The sequence below is a fragment of the Bemisia tabaci genome, chromosome 9 (assembly GCF_918797505.1).
Source record: "Bemisia tabaci chromosome 9, PGI_BMITA_v3".
In the NCBI taxonomy this organism is placed as follows: Eukaryota; Metazoa; Arthropoda; class Insecta; order Hemiptera; family Aleyrodidae; genus Bemisia; species Bemisia tabaci.
The window spans coordinates 33,064,543-33,085,355 of NC_092801.1; the positions used below are offsets into that span (position 1 = coordinate 33,064,543).

Sequence of the window (20,813 nt, forward strand, 5' to 3'; positions counted from 1 at the left end):
TTTTACGATTGGGCCAGAAATTGGAGTTACTAATTACTAAATGTAGTCCATTTGTTCAATGGCAAAAATACAAATGACGTCATTTGTACATCGTAACTCTAACTTTCATTTGATCGTTGCCTACGAGAATGGAGAGGCCGTAACTAGTCAGTTCTGTGACGTCAAGCTAGTAGATATTTACCGAAAACAACAAGCATCTCCGGTCATCAGTGCATCGATGAGTGAGGCAGTCGCTGCGTGGACCAATCAGAGTGGCTCTCGATCGGCCGAAGTTACGCGAGCGGGCCGTTTGAATCTGAGTGGAGTAACGATTTTCGGTATTACGCATTCATTTCCTCGATATTTAGACAATGTCATAAATTAACTAGTTAGTTTTCTAAAGTGAAATTTCATCTTCTTTCTAAACGGTTCTTATGCAATTTTGCGTCAGATCAACCCTGAAAGAGATATCGGCGAGAAATCATCGCGCGGCAAGCGTTCTCCCATAAGAACGCGTGTTAAACCGCGACCGAGTTTCATCTACTAGTGTGACGTCACAGAATCGTAGTTACGGCCTCTCCATTCTCGTAGGCAACGATTTGATCTGTGTTTAAAATACTTGTTAAATTTCGTCCTGTAGTCAATCGCCGAACTTCCGTTTGTGTGAATGGTTTTCTCTGTAAGATTTTGATTTTTGAATAAACATTTGACTTCTCTTCAGACCCTGCTGCATAAACCTGGATGTTTTCATCCTTGCATTAACAATCTTAGTTTATTGTAGGATTAAAAAAAAAAAAAAAAAAAAAAAAAAAATTCTCACTTTACTGAGGGCCTCCTTTGTGGTCATCAGTCACCTTCAGGCAAATGTTGACATTTGGAAGTAATTTTTACTTCAATTATAGGCAAGATAGCAGTGCAGGGTCTGTAAAATATACTGTCTTTGATTAAAAACGTATTACTTAGCCGCTCATGATATTTTATCGTTCCTACTGTGACACGGTGGGTCGAGTCAATAGGAGAGGTCGGACATAATTTTGAAACTTTAAACGCTTATAACTCCGTTCACACAAAACTTTAAGGTTCTCAAAGTGGTTTACTTGGTTTCCTCGTGAAATTCTCCTATAGAAGCACCCCTTAAAATTTAAAATATGACGGAGAAACAACAAAAATTGCAGTTTTAGTAAAACATTTCATGTCTGACCTTTCCAATTGATTCGATCTACCGTGCCTCGTCGCCGTGTCATTGAATTATCCATGCTTATCTAGAGATGTTTATTTTTTCTATAGGAGTGAGTCCAAAATCTTTAAAAGGTACTCGGACTGCAGTTTATTCCTGTTACGATTTCAGCGAGTCGGAGTGCTGCGTCTCATACACGCAGAAAGTGAACGTTCTTTTGGGTACAGTAAGAACTTTCACGGCCAACAGAGTCTCTTTTGCCTTAAACCTGAACGGTAAGTTCATCGGTTATACCTGTTTTCTTTAGCATACGAATGAGCTGCACCAGTTTCACTCGTTAGGTCGCAATTAGCGAGATAATGACATGATTTTCGAATATATAACTATTCTTCCTCTCCGGCAGGTTTGTTGCCTATGCGGCAAAAATGAAGGCGAACTTTTATTTACTATTAGTTTTACACATCTTTTTCAGGTTCATAATCCAAGCGCGTGGCAAGATAACCCAAGTAGCATTTCTCAACGGAAAAATCGCTATATATTGCAATTTTATCGACGGTGAAATCGCCAGAATCATCAACATCTGAGCAATTATCCTCAATCTTATCCCGATAGAATTGCGCTTTTATCGCCCGACAATTTATCGCGATATTTTCGAAGTCAAAATCGCGATAAATGGAGATTTAATTTCGATTTTATCGACGAAAATTGATCAAGAATTTATCGAACCAAAAATTGCGATAAGTAGCGATTTAATCGCCATATATTGCAATTTTTAATGGGATAATATCTCGATATATTGCCATCGATAAAATCGCTATTTATCGCGATCATTGCTTCTTGGTAATCGCATGTTTGCGAATAGATAACTATTCGTGCTCTGCGGTACGCTTCTTGCATATATCTCAAAATTGAAGGCGAACTTTAAGTGAATAATATATCAAACATTGATATCACACATCGCTCACAGATTCAAAATAAAAGTTTGTATAAAAAAATCGTATATTTTTTAAATATGTAGTGTCCGTGCTTTCCGGTATATTTCTTCTCGATGCGGTTATGATTCATAACCGCATAACTTATGAATACCCCGTGGTTGACATCTACCGTGAGTTTTACGCATGCCTTTTTTAATGAGGCCAATAGATCGTATTTGATACATCAAACAGGAGAGATTGTATCGATATCGATTGGTTCCCTCGCCTTAAAAGTCAATTTAGAAATCTGAGGAAACGGGTCTTGTGATAGATTTTTTATTCTCTAAGCACCAAATGCCAATGAAAAGTGTAGTCGCTAAAATTCTCTCATTTTTAGCTTTTCTAACTGAAACGCCCAGTGAAAGAGTGGCGACAGGGGGTGTTAGAGGAAATTAGAGAGTGGAAACTCACTGAAGGGCCTTGGGAGGATAGGGGACTTTGGCGGCTGGGTGTCGCAGAGCGGCTTTTATTATGTAAGTATGAGCGGAGATTTTGAAACTCCGAAACCGAGAACGAATTTTTACAGTTTTTTGCTCCTTCCTGAGGAAAAGAGCTGTTCGAGGAACGACTATGAACACGACCCTGCAATTATAAATTTCAGGTCCTAGCTTTGTCTCTGAAGGAGGTCGCGGATTTTTGTTCCATCTATTCCGCCGTGTAAAATCAGAGTTACAGGAAGGGAAGATAGAGGCCGCTATTGTATCCGTGGGCAACGTTCTCATGACTCCGAGGAGCCTCGCCATTTTGGATGGAATGGGTTTGGCGGCCAGTGACGGGAACTGCTGCCCTTTTGATGAACAAGGTAACTATGAATTTCGAGGCGAATTGCGGTCATACACAAATGCCGTGTATCAGCTGTATGATCATAGGACGGACTGGACCACTAGACAAGGTACGAATTTAAGCATTCTGATACATGTTTCTGAACCAAAATTTGACGTAAAACACGATTCGCGCAACGAAAATTACTGAAACCAACTCCTAACAGAGAAATTAATGTTTCTATTTCACATTGGATTCGGGAAAATCTAACTGCCCGCTCATAAGAATCTAAAAGCTCTACACGAGTCAAATTGCGCACTACAATGGTTTCAGCAAGCTTCTCAATCGAGTAATGTTCATTTCCCAGCATATGCTGTTCAAACGATCAGCAATTTGCCATAGCTGAGCCAAAGCGTCAAGATTGAGGTTGCCACATTTTTAAATCGCAGAGACTGTCATGATAATGTTTAGCGCAAGATGTGAATCACGTAGAGCATTGAGTTTTTATGAGCGGGTGGTTTGAATTCACGCATCAAGAATCATTAAATCTCTTCGTAAAGAGTTGATTTCGGTAATTTTTGTTGTTCGCATCGTATTTTACGTGAAATTTTGATTGAGGATCGTGTATCAGAATGCTGAAATTCGTATCTTGTCTAGTGGTCCATTATAGTGCTTTTGTATCATAACATCGCGCTGGAACTGAATTTTTACGCTAAAAGATTTTTTCAACGGCAACTAAATTTCGTTCCGGGTTTCTTGAAAAAGTCTCAGGTTTCTTGAAATGTTTTATAAGTGCAGGAAATAAAAGTCTTCAAACGCTTGACAACTATTGTATCCTGCGGCAATTCGCAATTTAAGCACCTTATCTTATGTAAAATATTGCAAGAAACCAGATAAAGACATTGGTTTCTCTTAAAAGCGCTCTCAAGCTTTAAAAAGCTTTAAAAACTTAAAGAGTTTAAGGAGTGGCGGGCAAAGCTCTAACTGGAAAAATTTTACTCTCTCTTTGGGAAAAATTGTATTGGGTAAAAAGGTCCCGGTTTAACCCACTGAGTGTGCTTCTGCACCACCACTCGGACTACGTTCTGCAATTGGGGAATACAATTGCTGGCTCATCCTTAAAAACGCTTACCTGAAATGGGAAACCAATGGTACATTCGTTGTTTTTAACCTGCGCCAAAAATTGTAGTTCCTGATTTCCAAATACAGTCCAATTAACCCTGGGACACCCTGAGTTTTCAGTCAAACTCTATATGCACTGACAAATATATACTTGTTTATTTTCCTTAGTCCGACACTGGGAAGGTACCTATTGGAAAAAAATTGGTTTTTTCGAGAAGAGCCCAACTCCAACGTTTAAGAAATTCATATCACGCTATTAAGGCACCAATGAATTTTAAATTTTGGCTAAGGGCTATTTTTGATATCTGAAAAAGGTGGATACATTTTCTTTTATTCATCGAAAGTTCTTGGCTCAATATGACTACATTTTGCAATTAAGAACTAAAATTTCTAACTCATCCGTGAAAAAACCTTCATCTATAGGGGAACTAATGGTGCACACGTTGTTTTTACCTAAACTGAGCCAGAAATTGCAGTTCGTAGTCGCAAAATGTAGTCTAATTTAGATTGTTTCGTGCTCTGGATTTTTTTCCATGGAAATGGACGTTCCTGAAAACATGCAATTCAAGACTGAAATTTGAACTGATTTTCAAACTGAATTTTGAAATTCGAATGTTGTCCTCAAAAATCTAGCTCACGGATATCCCTTAAGCGAGGGCTGCGTTGCGTTCTATCTGCAAAGGGCGTCGGACGCGAAGCGAGTTTACGCGACGGTCATCGGTTCGGATCACAGATTCCTCGGAACAAAATCAGGAAACATCCTCACTTTCGACGAACGACCGGCCAAGCAAATGTTGCGCGAACTCTACTCGGAATGGAACGCGGATCCAACTCAAGTCGCTTTCGTAGAGGCCGATGGATGCGGGGTCAAAGTAAGTCACCAATCATGTATATTATTGTATCAATCCTTGATGTTCAATCTGAAAAATTAAGACTTGAAATTCGGCAAACATAGCGATTTTTCATTAGATTGATAGCGTTACCAATTTTGACTCGCGAATACATTTTTTCCCTGGAGGTAATCGACGCGTAAAAAACGATGCGTACATTGAAAACGCGGAGAAGTGACTCAAAAAGCGAGAAATACGCAGTTCAAAGAGCGCAACTTTTCCACAAACTTTAAACACCCCGCTTTTGCGCCGAACCGAATGATGTCATCCAGCACCAATCAGAAGCGAGCACGGGTTTCTACGACTTCCGCGAATATCTTTCTACCGCGCTTATATGAAAACAACAGGAAAGTTGAAACCATATCTTCAAACAATCCTATTTCATTTATGTTATTTTTGGTAACCAGGCAACAGTTTTACATTAAAATACGTTTATTTTAATAAACATCAGTGGGAAATGAGAGGAGGTAGCGATTCGACTGTCGTAGTGCATAAGACATACTACATACACGTCAGATTTGGCCTGCGCTGAGGATGACTTGTGTCTAGCAAGATTGATGAATCGGTCTCTGTCAGACGGGCTTATGTCCAAAAACTCACGAGCCCTAGCTTTCGTTGATCACGTAGGACATACGGGCTCATAAATTTTTGAACTTACGCTCGTCTAACAGAAACCGATTCGCTTGTGCGCGATAATTATTCGGCCACGGCTGTTTTCAAGGTCGCATACTGATATTTTGGGAGCGATCCTTACGTGGACGAGAGTGTCCTCTGCTACGCTGCCGTGCTTAGGAAGAACGCCGTATGAACATTCGAGAGTTGCCGAATTTCTCCGAATTAAACATGTATTTTTGAGGAAAGTTATGCATATTTTTCCTTGAAATTTTCAGATATCTTAGATTAAACCGTGAACAAAATTGACTGAAAATATAAAGGAAAAATATTCGCAATTTTTCCAGTAAATTCGATTTTTCTAGAAAGAAACATGTCAACGTCTAAAGGCTCATTCGACGTTCTTCCCTAGCACGGCAGTAGGGTTTAGAGTCGAAATATGCGTATTTCTCATCGCGACGTTGCAAATCCCTGTTCTTGTTTTTACTTTTTTTAAAATGGAAACTATAACCAACAGTTTATATTATAATTTTTTGCGATTATACCTCGCCAATTCAAAAACATTTATAGGAACTTTGAAGGGCTATTTGCGTCATAGGCGGATCCAGACATTTCGAACGGGGAAGGGTGGAGAGGCACCGTAGGGCTTCACTTCGAAAATTTCAAAATTTTGAAGCATCTCATATGCAGTACGAGTCAATTTCCCTGGTAAAAATTGGCAGTAGAATGTGTGTTCCAAAATTCTATAGACCTAAAGCCGGCTGTAAGATTTCCAATAGCTTCCGTAGCCGGCTGTACAATTTCTTATAGCCCTTTATAGCCGATGGCGATTAAGCAACAGCCAGACGATAAAGTTTATGCTAAACGTTACTATAACTACGGATACTAGGACTTGGTTAGTTTTTGGACTGCCGCTCTCTTTTTGTGCCGTAGTCCGTAGTATCTTGATTTATTTTGCGAGGAAAGCTCTGCACTTTTGATGGATGCCTGCCATTCCTATTATATTAGAGCGCCTTCAGTTTCGTATGATACTGTGCAATACCTCTGGTGTGAAATAGTTGCTTCATAAGCGCCGTGGCACGCTGCTGCGGTGCGGCAGGCGGGCAGCCAGCGCGAAACGCGCATTGGCGCCTACAAACCTAACAGGGATACTTCACGCGTTGCGCAATGCGTGAAGTATCCCTGTTAGGTTTGTAGGCGCCAGTGCGTCGCCGCTCCGCTTTGTGTTAAGCTCTAATATTTCATCTCCCGGAGTCAGCTTTTTTCAACTCATGATTTTGAAATGTTTGCTCTTTCTGTATGGACTATTCTCATTTTAATTGATAAAAAAAAAATATGTTTTAAAGGAAAATATAATGTGTGTTCTGTAAATATTAAGGTAGTTCCGTATCAAACTTAATGATTTCCAAAGCACACGAATTTCTACACAATTTCTTATAGCCTCTTATAGCCAATGGCGATAAAATGTAAAGCCCGGCGAAAGGAACTATAGCCCAACTGTATACTTTTTTATAGCTTCGCATAGCCCGGCTATATGGTTTGCTCCGCTTTCTACAGTCAGCTATATGATTTTCAATAGCCATTTTTAGTCGGCTATAAGAACTCCTATGGTATTTTGAAACGCAGCTCCTATCGCCAATTTTTACCAGGGTTGTCATGATTCATTACCAAATATAAGCGTTATACCTTCTTTCTTTCTTCCGTTTTTCCTTCTTTCCTTTTTCTTTCTTCTTTTTTTCGGGCAAACGGTGGGGAGCTTACGCTTCCTACGCCCCCCCCCTTAAACCCGCCCATGATTTGGAGTGGTCTTATATTTAAGAAAATAATAAGTGAACTGAAATTCTGAAACTTGCATTACGATTCAAGTCACAGGTATAGTTTTTAGAGAGATCTACTTTACACCTCATTGACACCCTCGCCGTATGTCTCTCTGGAAATGTGTAAATGGTTGACACCGTCATCAACTTTTCAGAAATATTGCACTCTAATGATGGCGATTTAAAATTATATGGAAATATATAATTTGGATGTGGATATTTTGATGTTTTGCAGGACCTCGATTTAAAGGAGGTTGACATTATAGCTGATGTTTTTTGTCGCAACCGGAAGGAGCCCTTGCTGATCGGGTCGGTAAAATCTAACGTGGGTCATGCTGACTCAGCCGCATGCGCCATCAGTACCGTTAAAGCCCTTATTGCCCTCAGTAGATCAAAAATCCCACCGAACATCAACATTAACTCCCCGCTCCCGCAGCTGGCAACTAGAGGCATCAAAGTAAGTTGAGAGCTGAATATGTCGGTAAAAAGTAAAACTGCTCGTATAGAGTGAGTATGCATATCGACGGTGTAAGTCGGCAATCACATCGTCGCTTGGTTGACATAAGAGCGTAACCACACATTGAGGTGAGCCCGAAAAAGCATTGACTTGTATGGTAGACAGGGTTCATTGCAGAGTGCGGTTACGCCATCATGTTAGGTAGGCGACGAATTGCACAGTGAGGCAGCTCGAATACTTATCGACGGTGTAAGTCGGCAATCACATAACTCGGTTTGCGACGTCGCAGACTTCCTGTCATACTTCATTTTTTAAACGGGAAACTACTCAACGGCAATTCTTTAAAATTGCCGTGATTGTTCTTCTCTGAGCGAAGAAAATTCTGCAAAAACTTTAAGGAATGATGTCAGTTTGTTCTCCTTTAAAATAATAACATAGAGGCGAAGATTTTCGGACACCACAAACGAGTTATGTGATTGCCGACTTACACCGTCGATGTTAGTAACCACAAGGTCATTTTGATCGAATTTGTGTATGAAGTATTTCGAGCCGATTTAAATCACAAAATTTTCAGAACTTTAAAAATCGTTGGGAGTATGTGTGTAAAGCATGATTGATTTTAAAAAAAGCCTAAATATTTCAAAGTTATAAGATTTCAAGCGTGGCGTTTTACTGTAAAATGGATCCAAATCGACCTAAGCTCACTTAAATTATTTAACTATATATATTCTATGAGAGACACTGTATCAATTGTATTGACATTTGATATGCCTCTCCTTTGCAGGTGGTATCAGAAACAACGCCGTTAAATGGTGAATTTGTTGCCGTCAACGCTGTTGGGTTGGCTGGTCAGTTTGGACATTTGCTTCTGAAAAAAGGACAACGGTAAGTGACCGCACCTCTAAAATCAATGCATCGTTCATATTTCTGGGGAAAAAATTCTTAAAAAAATCAAAAAACGCACAGAGAAGAACAAGTTATAAAAATCATCACATTGTTTCGGCATGCCTGCTGCGAAATCATTTCAAAATTAAATGCTCCTTTAAATGAGGAACATCTTGAGCGGCTTTAAAATGTTGGATTGAGCTTTTTCATCCATAAAATTTGGGAAGATTACGATGATGCGCCCAGGGCCGGATTTACCTACTTGCCGCCCATGAGCCGCCTGTATTTTTCCGCCCCTTTCTCACTGAGACGCGTTTACTTGTGTTGGGCACATTTTTTGTTAAAGCCCTGTCAACACTAACAAAAGTTCACGGAACTTTGCGCAAAAGTTAAGTTCCGTAAACCTATCCCTGTTTGGAAAAGGCCTTCCATTTATAGAAACGAACGAAAAAATTATGAAAGAACAAACATAAATGTGATTAATAATTTTAACTTCCGCCGTCGCGCCGACCGCACTGTGTTTGGCGCAACGCATGAAGTATTCATGCAGTCTTGTAGGCGCTATGCGCTTCATGCCGACCGCCGCGAGGCAGAGGGCTTCTCCTTTTCATCTCACTTCTCGTCATCATTGCTCTCTGCGCCGCTGCGCTCCAGGTCAAATTGCGTGTTTGGTTTTTCTCTTAACTCGAATAATTAAAGGTGTTGTCTCTTGTATCAGCGAAAGACCACACGATTAGAAATGACTATACTTTTACTCTTAGGAAATAAGAGATTTTGTCGCCTTTTCTCATTTGAAATTTATTTTCTGAATCCGATTTTTTTCTCTCTTTTTTTGATACCTACATTCAAAAAGATTGCAAAATTTGCCACCCCCTACATTTTTCCGCCATGTGGCCACCCCCTTAATCCGGCCCTGGATGCGCCTGTCCAAGCCAAACAATTATTCTAAATCTCACGGAGACGATTCGAAGGGTGTCATTAGCGGTGCAAAAACAAGTTCACCTATGCCGTAGTATATCGCTTTTGAAGCGGAAAGCTTAGAAGGGCGCACTTTTTTAGGCAGATTGTGAAGTTAGGAGAGTATTTCAGAAAAACCCAATGACCTCATCGTGATTTTTGAGCTATTTATTATAGGAAACAACTCTTCCTTTTGCCCCGGCTGAAGTTTGCAACAGGTCCATTCTAGATTCGGTAACCCTCCATTTTCAGGTATGGGCCAGTTGCGCTGGTCACATAATTGTGTTTTGATGCTTGATTCTCGTAGATTAGCTAAAAATAATGAGATTTGTCCAAACCGCAAGTTTCTACGTTCCATATTAACCGAGATATCGCCCTTTGAGCAGTCGGGTTTTTGACGTCATCCACCGCGGTAGTGACACCTGTGGTTTCTTCCACCTTGCTTTCATCAGTCAGTGACACACTGGTTACTCAATGTGAAACTTAGATGAAGGCAATGTAGAAGAAACCACAGGTGTCACTGCCGCGGTGCATGACGTCAAAAATCCGAATTTTCAAGGGATAATATCTCGGTTAATATTGAACGTAGGAACTTGCGGTTTGGACAGATCTTATTATTTTTGGCTAATTTATAAGAATCAAGCATCAAAACAGGTTCTGTTATTAGAAGGCTTGTGAATCTTAACACTTCGATGGTTATTTCAGGGGAGGCCCAGCAACCACGAGATCCGCTACCTTACCACAACTTTTGCTCCTATCTTCTCGTACCGAGAAAGGGATCGAGCAGATATTGCAGCACACGCAAACGATGGACATTAGCCCGGAGTTCGGAGACCTATTGAACGGTGTGTTCCGACTGGAGGTGAAAAACCACTTGTATAGAGGATACCGATTCGTGTCTTTGGACGGCTCTAAGGACTCGCAAAAAACTAAGGTGAATATCGGAGAGATGATGCAACGGACCTATTCTGTCGTGCTAAAGGAAAAACGCCCTATGAGCTTTTAGACATTGTCAGATTTCCTTTAACAAAAGTCGAGTTTACCGAGAAAATTTTGAATATTTCTCCGCAAAAATTTCAGACGATTTTTTTATGCAATTTGATCTTAAACATCTGAAAATTTTCAAGGTAAAATATGAATAAATTTTCTCGAAGACACGTGTCTTATCCGGGAAAATATGGTAACTTTCGAATGTTCATGCGGCGTTTTTCCTTAGCACGGCAGTATTCGTCTAAGACACGGATAGAGAAACGTCGTGCGTGGGACCCGAAGTTGAGGTCACATGGATCTTTGATCAGCAAATCTTAAAAATAAAACTCGTCGACCGATGCTATTTTCAGGGACAAACTGGCCAAGGGAAGGGGGGCTAAGGGACGATTTGCCCCCTAAACTTTGGACAAGAGCACCCCGCAGGGGTTTCTCATGGTGAACTTTTAAGATCCCATGCGGCACTTTTTGAGAAATCTCGCACAGCCTCTGAGGCAACTTTTCAACCGATCCTTTTCGATCTTTTTTCCGATGCGGTCTGTTCCTTAGGAAATTTGAAGCATTTGAATTCATTTTCAAAGAGAGACGTTTATTATTCATGGACACGAAACAAGGAATTCAAAGACGTCGCTGAGATAATGGCTACCACGTCAGTAATTTTAACCCCTTGTGTTGATTTCAGAGGGTAGACGGTGGTAAACGGCCCATCTGGTGGGTGTTCTCAGGAATGGGCTCTCAGTGGAACCAGATGGGCTCTCAACTAATGCACTTCTCAATTTTCCGGGATGCCATCGACAGATGCGAGAGAGTGTTGAAACCGCACGGAGTGGACATCAAGCACATTATAACCACCGATGATAACAGTATTTTCGATAATATTCTGAACTCTTTCGTTGGTATCACCGCCATTCAGGTTAGTTATTATACGGAAAACGTTCACTAAGCCCACTACGTATCACACGCTCACATATCTGGTATTTTTTAAATAAAAAAGTAGTTTACGTTTCGATCTAAAGAATTTGAAAATTTAAAGTAAAATTATTCATCATTTGCCTCAAAAATAGAACATTTGTCTGGGGAGATTTGACAACATTCAAATGTTCGTACGGCGTTTTCTCTTAGCACGGTAGAATAGTCGTAGACTAGATTTTGTGCCCTTTTTGCGGGAAAACTTGAAGCCGTAGGTTAAGCAGCCTCTTAGCATCAATGGAGAGACATGAATGATCGATTATTGATATTCAATATTTCCCCATTTGTTGGTATGGTAGAGAATCGATTATAAGGTGTTTTTGCAAATATAATGTTTATGGATCCTTTTCCATAGGTTTAAATGACAGATCAATCGACATATAGCAATGCACGCCACGCCACTGTTTAGCATGTAAAATCGCAAACGCAAGTTTTTTTATCTTCATTCAAAGTTATCCTTCTGCTTTCAGTTGGGATTAGTAGAGATACTGCGAGCTTTGGAGATTGAACCTGATGGACTCCTCGGCCATTCTTTAGGAGAGCTTGGTTGTGCTTACGCGGATAACTGTATGACCCTTGAGCAGACGATTTTAGCTTCTTTCGCTAGAGGGAAAGCTTCACTGGAGGCGAAACTGGTCAAAGGAATGATGGCTGCCATAGGTACCTCTGCTCCTAAGATCTTTTTTAAACAAATGGACCGAGACTAGGAGAAACGTATCAATTTTAATTTTGGAAAAAAAAAATGAATTGGGAGTAAAAGAAGATCTACGGACAAATTTTGCCGCGATAGCGAAGAGGGCAGTAAGTGCATGCTGGGATGAACCTCGAGACACATAAAAGCACGTGCTAATCAGGGTTCATACAGAATACACTTAATACTCTCTTCGCTATCACGGCAGAATTGTCTATGGCATAAATAAAATTTTCTTTGCTTAATATAAGTGCAAATCCCTGGTAAAAATTGGCGATAGGAGCTGCGTTTCAAAATACCATAGGCGTTCTTATAGCCGACTAAAGAAGGCTATTGAAAATCATAAAGCTGGCTGTAGAAAGCGGAGCGAATTATATAGCCGGGCTATGCGAAGCTATAAAAAAGTATACAGTCGGGCTATAGTTCCTATTGTCGGGCTTTACCCTTTATCGCCATTAGCTATAAAAGCCTAAAAGAAATTGTGTAGAAATGCGTGTGCTTTGGAAATCATTAAGTTTGATACGGAACTACCTTAATATTTACAGAACACACATTATATTTTCCTTTAAAACATATTTTTTTCATCCATTAAAATGAGAATAGTCCATACAGAGTGAGCAAACATTTCAAAATCATGAGTTGAAAAACGCTGACTCCGCGAGATTAAATATTAGAGCCTAACACCAAGCGGAGCGGCGACGCACTGGCGCCTACAAACCTAACAGGGATACTTCACGCATTGCGCAATGCGTGAAGTATCCCTGTTAGGTTTGTAGGCGCCAATGCGCGTTTCGAGCTCTCTGCCCGCCCGCCGCGCCGCAGCGTGCCGCGGCGTCTGAAGCAACTATTTCACACCAGAGGTATTACACAGTATCATGAGAAATTGAAGGCGCTCCAACATATTAAGAATGACAGTCATCCTTCAAATGTACGGAGCTTTCCTCGCAAAATAAATCAAGATACTACGGCACAAAAAGAGAGCGGTAGTCCAAAAACTAACTAAGTCCTAGTATCCGTATTTAGTAACGTTTAGCATAAACTTTATCGTCTGGCTGTTGCTTAATCGCCATCGGCTATAAAATGCTATAAGAAATTGTACAGCCGGCTACGGAAGCTATTGGAAATCTTACAGCCGGCTTTGAGTCTATAGTATTTTGGAACACACATTCTACTGCCAATTTTTACCAGGGATATCACTACGTTTTCTTTTGATATCAGAAATAAAGACAAACGTCATACATTTTGAAACACGTCAATCGAGATACTGTAGGTATTCAGTTTCTCAAATCCATATTGATGGTGAAACTGCAAAAATGAGATCTTGCTTTGCAATGCTGGGGACTTCCTGAAATCTATTTAGAGAAAGAGGCGATTTATTGTACTAGTGAGATCTGGATTTTTATCAGGCGGATTCTCAGGAAATTTTTTTTCGGGTGTGGCGATGCGCCTGAGGATTTGCCAAATTTGATCAGATTTGAGTTTTTGATTCCTCAACAAGCTTGGATGTACGCAATTTTAGGGAATATGTTTGTGAGGGTTGTTTGAAAGAAAACATAAATACCTAAGTAAACGAAAACTTGCGAAGAAGAATTTGCTGGATTTTCGTCATCGCCTCACCTAGGATTTCATTTGAGATCTTTAGGCCGGTCACTTTTAAATACTAGATCATCCATTCGTTTTTTTCATGAATTCAGTTCACCGGTACTCCGGTTCGACGATTCTGAAGCAATCAGTGACATAAGACACATCGACGGTGTAATTCGGCAATCACATTACTCGTTTGCGGTGTCTGAAAATCTCCGCCTCTTTGTTATTTTTTTCAAGGAGAACAAATTGACATCATTCCTTGAAGTTTTTGCAAAATTTTTTTCGTACAGAGAGGCAAATTCACGGCAGTTTAAAAGAATTGCCGTTGAGGAGTTTTTCGTTTAAAAAATAAAGTATGACACGAAGTCTGCGACCGAGTTATGTGATTGCCGACTTACACCGTCGATATTTTTTACAAACGTTGAGTCCTGCCGCACTGGGTTCTGAATGAACTGTAGGCCGATTTACATTTCTGACATGGACTTACACATATGTTGACATGCGCACTCAAATGTTTCCTGAAATGACCATGAAACGACTTTTCCGCATTCGTCACTCTTAGATCAGAGAAGACAGGGGCCGCAGTCCACTTTTAAGGACAGCGACGTAGTTAAATATTGAAACAATCAAAGTATTATTCGGAAAATTGGCGATAATGCGATGAAAATTAGTAATACTTTATTTTATTGGCATGATAGGCAACCGTGGAATTAAGTTGAGGTGTTTTAGAAACAATTACAGCTTACAGTCAGTGCCGCATGCGACGGATACTGAGCGAATTTCTTTACAACGCCTGGATGCAACTATTCGGACTCAATGGCTGTCCGTGTTGCATACGCACGGTAGTGAAGGCGTTTTGCTTGTCCGGGCAGTCAAGCACTCGCCACTTTGCGCGAGGCCCGCGGCGCAAGGCCGGCCAGCGCAGCGTGCACAACTCGCATTGGCACCTAAAAACCTACAGGGACACCTCACGCATTGTGCAATGCATGAAGTATCCCAGTAGGTTTGTAAGCGCCGGTGCGCGTTTTTCGCTGGCATCACGCGGCCCGACAACGACGGGTTTTACTGCATGGATCCAATGGTAGAGCACTTTCAATCCTTTAAAACCTCCCTGTTTTTCTTTCCATGCGTGAGAATATTCTGTGAAATTTAGAGGCAACAGCGTTAGATCTCTCTTCTTTTCACTGGTAAAAAAAACCTCTTGGACCAATGCCGCATTGCATTGACTTAAGAATGCAGTTTCTTGTCGCCGGATTTAAGAGTCTTGAACTCTTGTTTCAAGCGGATTTTTCATTGAAACAAGAGTCCAGACTCTTAAATCCGGCAACAAGAAACTGCTCTCTTGAACCAAGAGGTTTTTTTTACCAGTGCTATGAAATAAAATGGGAGCGGAGATTTTGAAACACCGCAAACGAGATTCGCATTTTTGCAGTTTTACCATCGATATGCTTTAACGTACTAAGAGCAAGGACATATTCCGGGAAATATGTTTAATGATCCTCCTGCTTGCTCGGGAAATTGAAATCAGAAAAGTAATGAGCATTCAGCTGCAATTTTAAAAAAAAAATTGCTAATGAAAAATTCAGCCTCTCGGCTATTTGATACGTGAGAAATATTTTTCCTTGCATCACTTACTTACTAAAAGACGTTATCGTCGATTTTCTGTCTTTTCGAACAGGTATGAGTCATAGTGAGATCATCAGTCAACTTCCGGAAACCATTGATGTCGCATGCCACAATTCCGACTCAAGTTGCACAATATCAGGACCTACAGCAGACGTTGATAAATTCGTGATTGAGCTTAAGTCCAAGGGAGTTTTTGCCAAAAGTGTCAACGTTGGGAACATAGCCTACCATTCTCGATATATACAGCCCGCCGCGCCTATCCTAATGAAGTATCTGAAAGAAGTGAGTCAAATTCTATAATACCCTTAAAAATAAGCATGAAAGAGATCGTGCTGGTTGGTTTCTGATTTTGTCCTCTGAAAAAAATTTCAGAGGCAATATATTTTAGAGACCAAACAAAGCAACCGCTGACTATGGAGTCGAAAAAAAAAAATTCTTTTTTCCTAGCAAACCAACCAAACCTAATTTGCAAAAACTCTCCCCACGAAGTGTCTACCCCTAAATGTATCAGTCATCGTTAAGCAAATCACACGCTCATCAAGTCGTTCATCAAGCCTCATTAGGCGGAGAATGCTGTTGATCTCGGAACTTAACTTTGCCTCTCCTAATTACTTTGCTTCAATGGGGAAAACAGACTACGGGACCTCTAAAATAAACTGTCTATAGTCCCATCAAGTTTTTCTTGTTGTTTCTGGGGGGTTGAGAGGGGAATATTTAGAAATGAGCTTCCGGGATTGTTTAAAAATTCCCGAAAAGCACTCAAAGAAAAATTTGTTTTGAGAACTTTCCGTTTCAATCGTTTGGAGACAACTTTCTAGGAAACAAGTAATAATTACTCTCCCGGACTCAACATTTCCTTATGGTCAATTTTAATGAGGCAACAGCAGTCATCCCACTAGGGTTGGCTGTCGACCTCCCAACTAGATGGCTGATGAGTTTCGGGTGACTTGACGGGCCAAGCAAGTTTACCAAACTTTGGATTCTTTGTGAATAAAATGCTCAAAAAGTTGTTATAAAACTCACTAAGTATGTCAGAAATTAAAGTTCCGAAATAAAAGCCTCCTCAATTCCCACACTGAAAAAAAAAATCCGGCCGTGGGAGCCGCAATTACGGGTTATATCGTCCGTTCCGGGCTCAAAGGCCGAAAATTTCGGCTGCTGGAGGCGTAGCTTCGATTGCTCCGGGTTCAGAGGCCGAAGCTACAGCTCCAGCTGCCGGAATTTTGCCGAGCCCGGAACGGACGGTATGTCTATATAGCCCGTGATTGCGGCTCCCACGGCCGGAGTTTTTTTTTTTTTCAGTGCAAAACACCAATAAAGGATATCGCCTTGTCTTTGAATCTCGATGATAACCAAGCTGGGTCTCCATTTTTTCAGGTGCTCCCCGGGAAAACGAAGAGATCCAAGAAATGGATCACGACGTCAGTGCCGAAGGAGAATTGGAACTCAGAGCTGGCGGCTTACAGTTCCCCCGAGTACCATACCAACAATTTATTGAGCCCCGTTTTATTGGAGGAGGTGCTCAAGTACGTCCCATCGAACGCGGTGGTCATCGAAATTGCGCCGCACGGCTTACTCCAGGCCATACTCAAACGAGCCTTCCGTAGCAGCGTTACCAACGTTACACTCACTAATAGGGCCAGCTCGGACGGGGTGGAATTCCTCTTGGATGCCATTGGAGAGTGAGTGACAATTCGCCATGACTGCCCAATTAGCACAGTGTGACAGAAATATTGAAATACTTGTGCTATTTCATGCAATGAAATTGCATGAATTAATATCATAAAATTACCATATCTGTACATTATTTGAACGTATTTCTACCAAACAGACCTATGTGGAGGTGAGAAATTTGGGGTGTGCTCGTTAGTTTTCTTTGCGTAAGAGTGAATGAGAATAATTGTGCGCCAGTGACGTCAGCGGCAATGATCAACGGGGAGCGCTACGGGGAGATGGTCGTCGGGGCGCTTTAACTCATGAGCCCTGTTCACAACGCTCTCTTGCCATGCCCGCGGCTCATGAGTTCCGCACTCAGTTGCACATAGGTCTGTTTGATAGAATGCAATATCCCGCTTTTCCAATTCTTCAAAAGGAACCACACCCACTTTTACATTGCTTCTTATGCAGCTTCTACGAGCACACCCCATATTTCTCACCTCCACATAGGTCTGTTCGGTAGAAATACGTCCATTTGAACGTATTTCTACCAAACAGACCTATGTGCAGGTGAGAGATATGGGGTGTGCTCTAGAAGCTGCATAAGAAGCAATGTAAAAGTGGGCGTGATTCCTTTTGAAGAATTGGAAATGCGGGATTTTACATTCTATCAAACAGACCTATGTGCCAACTGAATGCGGGATATATGAGCCGCGGGCATGGAAAGAGAGCGCTGTGGACAGGGCTCATGAGTTAAAGCGCACCGTCGACGAGCTCGTCGTCGTAACGCGTATCGTTCGTTGCCGCTGACGTCACTGGCGCTTTATTATTCTCATTCACTCTTACGCAAAGAGAACTAACGAGCACACTCCATATTTCTCACCTCCACATGGGTCTGTTTGGTAGAAATACGTCCATTTGGTCCGCGTTAAGCAGAAAGGAACCAAACCACATCGGTTCTTTCCAAAAACTAGGCAATATAATTTTTTACATGAAAATGGTTGCGCGGATTTTTTTTGGTGCAAATTTCAGTGGATTTTCTGCATACGATGCAAATTCCTTGAAAGCAAAGGAATCCGCACAAATGTTCTCTTGTAAAAAATTAAATTGACCAGTTTTTGGCAAATTCTGATGTGGTTTGGTTTCTTTATGCTAAACGCGGTCCATTTGGTTGGAAGTACATAACAGATCCGCAATGCACTGGGACCCCGATGAAGTCACTTTTTGAGGCTTTTTCATACAGCACTCCTGAGACGAGTGTGCGGCGATTGGCGATGCCGTATGTGCGGGTTCCCAGCTCCGGACTTCGCTCAAAAAATTTAGACATCAAAATTTTGTAAAAACTAGGAGTTTTGTACATTTTTGAATTTGTTATTACTCAGACCAACATAATTTGCCAAAATTCGATGAAATAATTATAGATTAAAACCAACAAATCCCCAAAAACCACTTGCTCGAGGCTCACGATTTTTCCATAAGCCGCGGTGTTAAAAAATGCCGTATGGTTCTTAAACGTTCCCCGCACTTTCCGGCGAACAAAAGGCAACAAATGCATCGCTCTAGGATTAACTCCATCTTCGCTCCAGTGCTTTGCGACTCTATTGCATTTTATGAATCTGATCAATGAACGCCGATTTTGAAGGATTAAAAACATGTGTTTTAAAGTGTGAGAAAGGTACAAAATTTGCAACATTAAACAACATTGCAACTTACTTTAAATTTTACTGTTGTCAATTTCAATGAAAGGAGCCCGTTTAATCAATGAATACACAACACACGCAACACTCCGATACAGTACCAATAATTGTACCTTATAATTTCAATTTACTGCAACCTCTCGGACTTTTTCTCGCAATCTATCATCTGTCATATCTAAATAATCTGACTTCCTTTCCAGGATGTACCTTCTTGGCTACGAACCGAACGTATCAGCGCTATATCCGCCAGTTCAGTACCCAGTGCCCTCAGAAACGCCTAGCCTTCGACCTTTCGTCACATGGGACCATTCAGAGACATACGGCGTCCCTGAGGTGAGAGCTTAAGAAATCCTTTCTGTCCCTTTTTGAACTTATTTGGGATAGAATTACTCTGGTTATGTGCCTATTTGTTTTTGAACTGTCCGTGGGAAAACTCTGTGAATTTTTCTTGCAAAAGATGAAAAAATTATTTTAGATTTCAAGACAAAATTTTGGCTGGTTATCCTTCGAAATGATGAAACATGAGCGAAGATTTGCAACGTTGCAGTACCTTGTAAAAATTGGCAGTAGAATCTCTGTTCCAAAATAACATAGACCTACAGCCGGCTGTAAGATTTCCAATAGCTTCTATAGCCGGCAACACAATTTCTTATAGCCTTTTATAGCCGATGGCGATGAAGCAACAGCCTGGCGATAAAGTGTATGCTAAACGTTACTATATAATTACGGATGCTAGGAATTAGTGAGTTTTTGGATTACCGCTCTCTTTTTGGGCCGCAGTATCTTGATTTAATTTGCGAGGAAAATTCCGCACTTTTGAAGGATGCCTGCCATTCCTAATATGTTGAAGCGCCTTAAATTTCGTATGATACTGTGCAATACCTCTGATGTGAAATAGTTGCTTCAAGCGCCGCCGTACGCTGTGGCGCGGCGCGGCGGGCGGGCAGCCAGCGCTGAACGCGCATTGGCGCCTACAAACCTAACAGGGATACTTCACGCATTGCGCAATGCGTGAAGTATCCCTGTTAGGTTTGTAGGCGCCAGTGCGCCGCCGCTCCGCTTTGTGTGTTAAGCTCTAATATTTAATCTCGCGGAGTCAGCGTTTTTCAGCTCATGACTTTGAAATGTTTACACACTCTGTATGGATTATTCTCATTTTAATTGATGAAAAAAAATATGTAGTAAAGGAAAATATAATGTGCGTTTTGTGGTGATTCCGTACAAACTTAAGGATTTCCAAAGCACATGAATTTCTACACACTTTCTTATAGCCTTTTATAGCCGATGGCGATAAAGTGTAATGCCCGGCGATAGGAACTATAGCCCGGCTGTATAATTTTTTATCGCTTCGTGCAGCCCGGCCGTATGATTTTCTCCACTTTCTACAGCCAGCTATATGATATTCTATCGCCCTCTTCAGTCGGCTATAAGAACTCCTATGGTATTTTGAAACGCAGCTCTTATCACCAATTTTTACCAGGGATCAGAACCCTGGTAAACATTGGCAGTAGGATCTACGCTCCAAACTACTGTAGACCTACAGCCGGTTGTAAGATTTCTTACGGCTTCTATAACCGGCTATACAATTTCTTACAGACTTTTAAAGCCGATGGCGAGAAAGCTACAGCCAGGCGAAAAACTGGAGAACCTAGCGATAGGAACTATAGTCCGGCTGTATAATTTTTTATCGCTTCGTATACTGCCGTGCTAAAGAAAAACGTCGTATGAACCTTCAGGCGTTGCCAAGTTTCCTTCGATAAAAACCGAAATTACTGAGAAATTGTGAATATTATTTTCTCAAATTTTCAGGTAATTGTGTACAAAATATAATCGAAAATACCTAAAAATTTCAAGGAAAAAAGGCATGAATTTAGTCAAAAAACAGGTTTTATCAAGGGAAAATTGGCAACTCTCGAATGTTCATACGGCGCTCTTCCTTGGCACGGTAGTATAGCCCGGCTGTATAAT

The 20,813-nt window shown here is 41.0% G+C and overlaps 2 protein-coding genes across 2 annotated transcripts in view; one reads left to right on the forward strand and one right to left on the reverse strand.

Moving 5' to 3' along the window:
- LOC109030382 (succinyl-CoA:acetate/propanoyl-CoA:succinate CoA transferase) overlaps positions 1-10,821 on the reverse strand; it is a 103,454-nt gene extending 92,633 nt beyond the window's left edge. The window contains exon 1 of the mRNA XM_072304601.1: positions 10,811-10,821. The gene's annotated coding sequence lies outside the window, so the exon portion shown is untranslated. The remainder of the gene's footprint in view (positions 1-10,810) is intronic.
- A 493-nt stretch (positions 10,822-11,314) lies between these two features.
- LOC140225496 (fatty acid synthase-like) lies at positions 11,315-17,178 on the forward strand. Its single transcript, XM_072304602.1, has 4 exons — positions 11,315-11,532; positions 12,059-12,248; positions 15,545-15,774; positions 16,870-17,178. Exons 1-4 carry the CDS (start codon positions 11,347-11,349, stop codon positions 17,176-17,178), a joined length of 915 nt encoding a protein of 304 aa, XP_072160703.1. The 5' UTR covers positions 11,315-11,346.
- Positions 17,179-20,813: the final 3,635 nt, after the last annotated feature.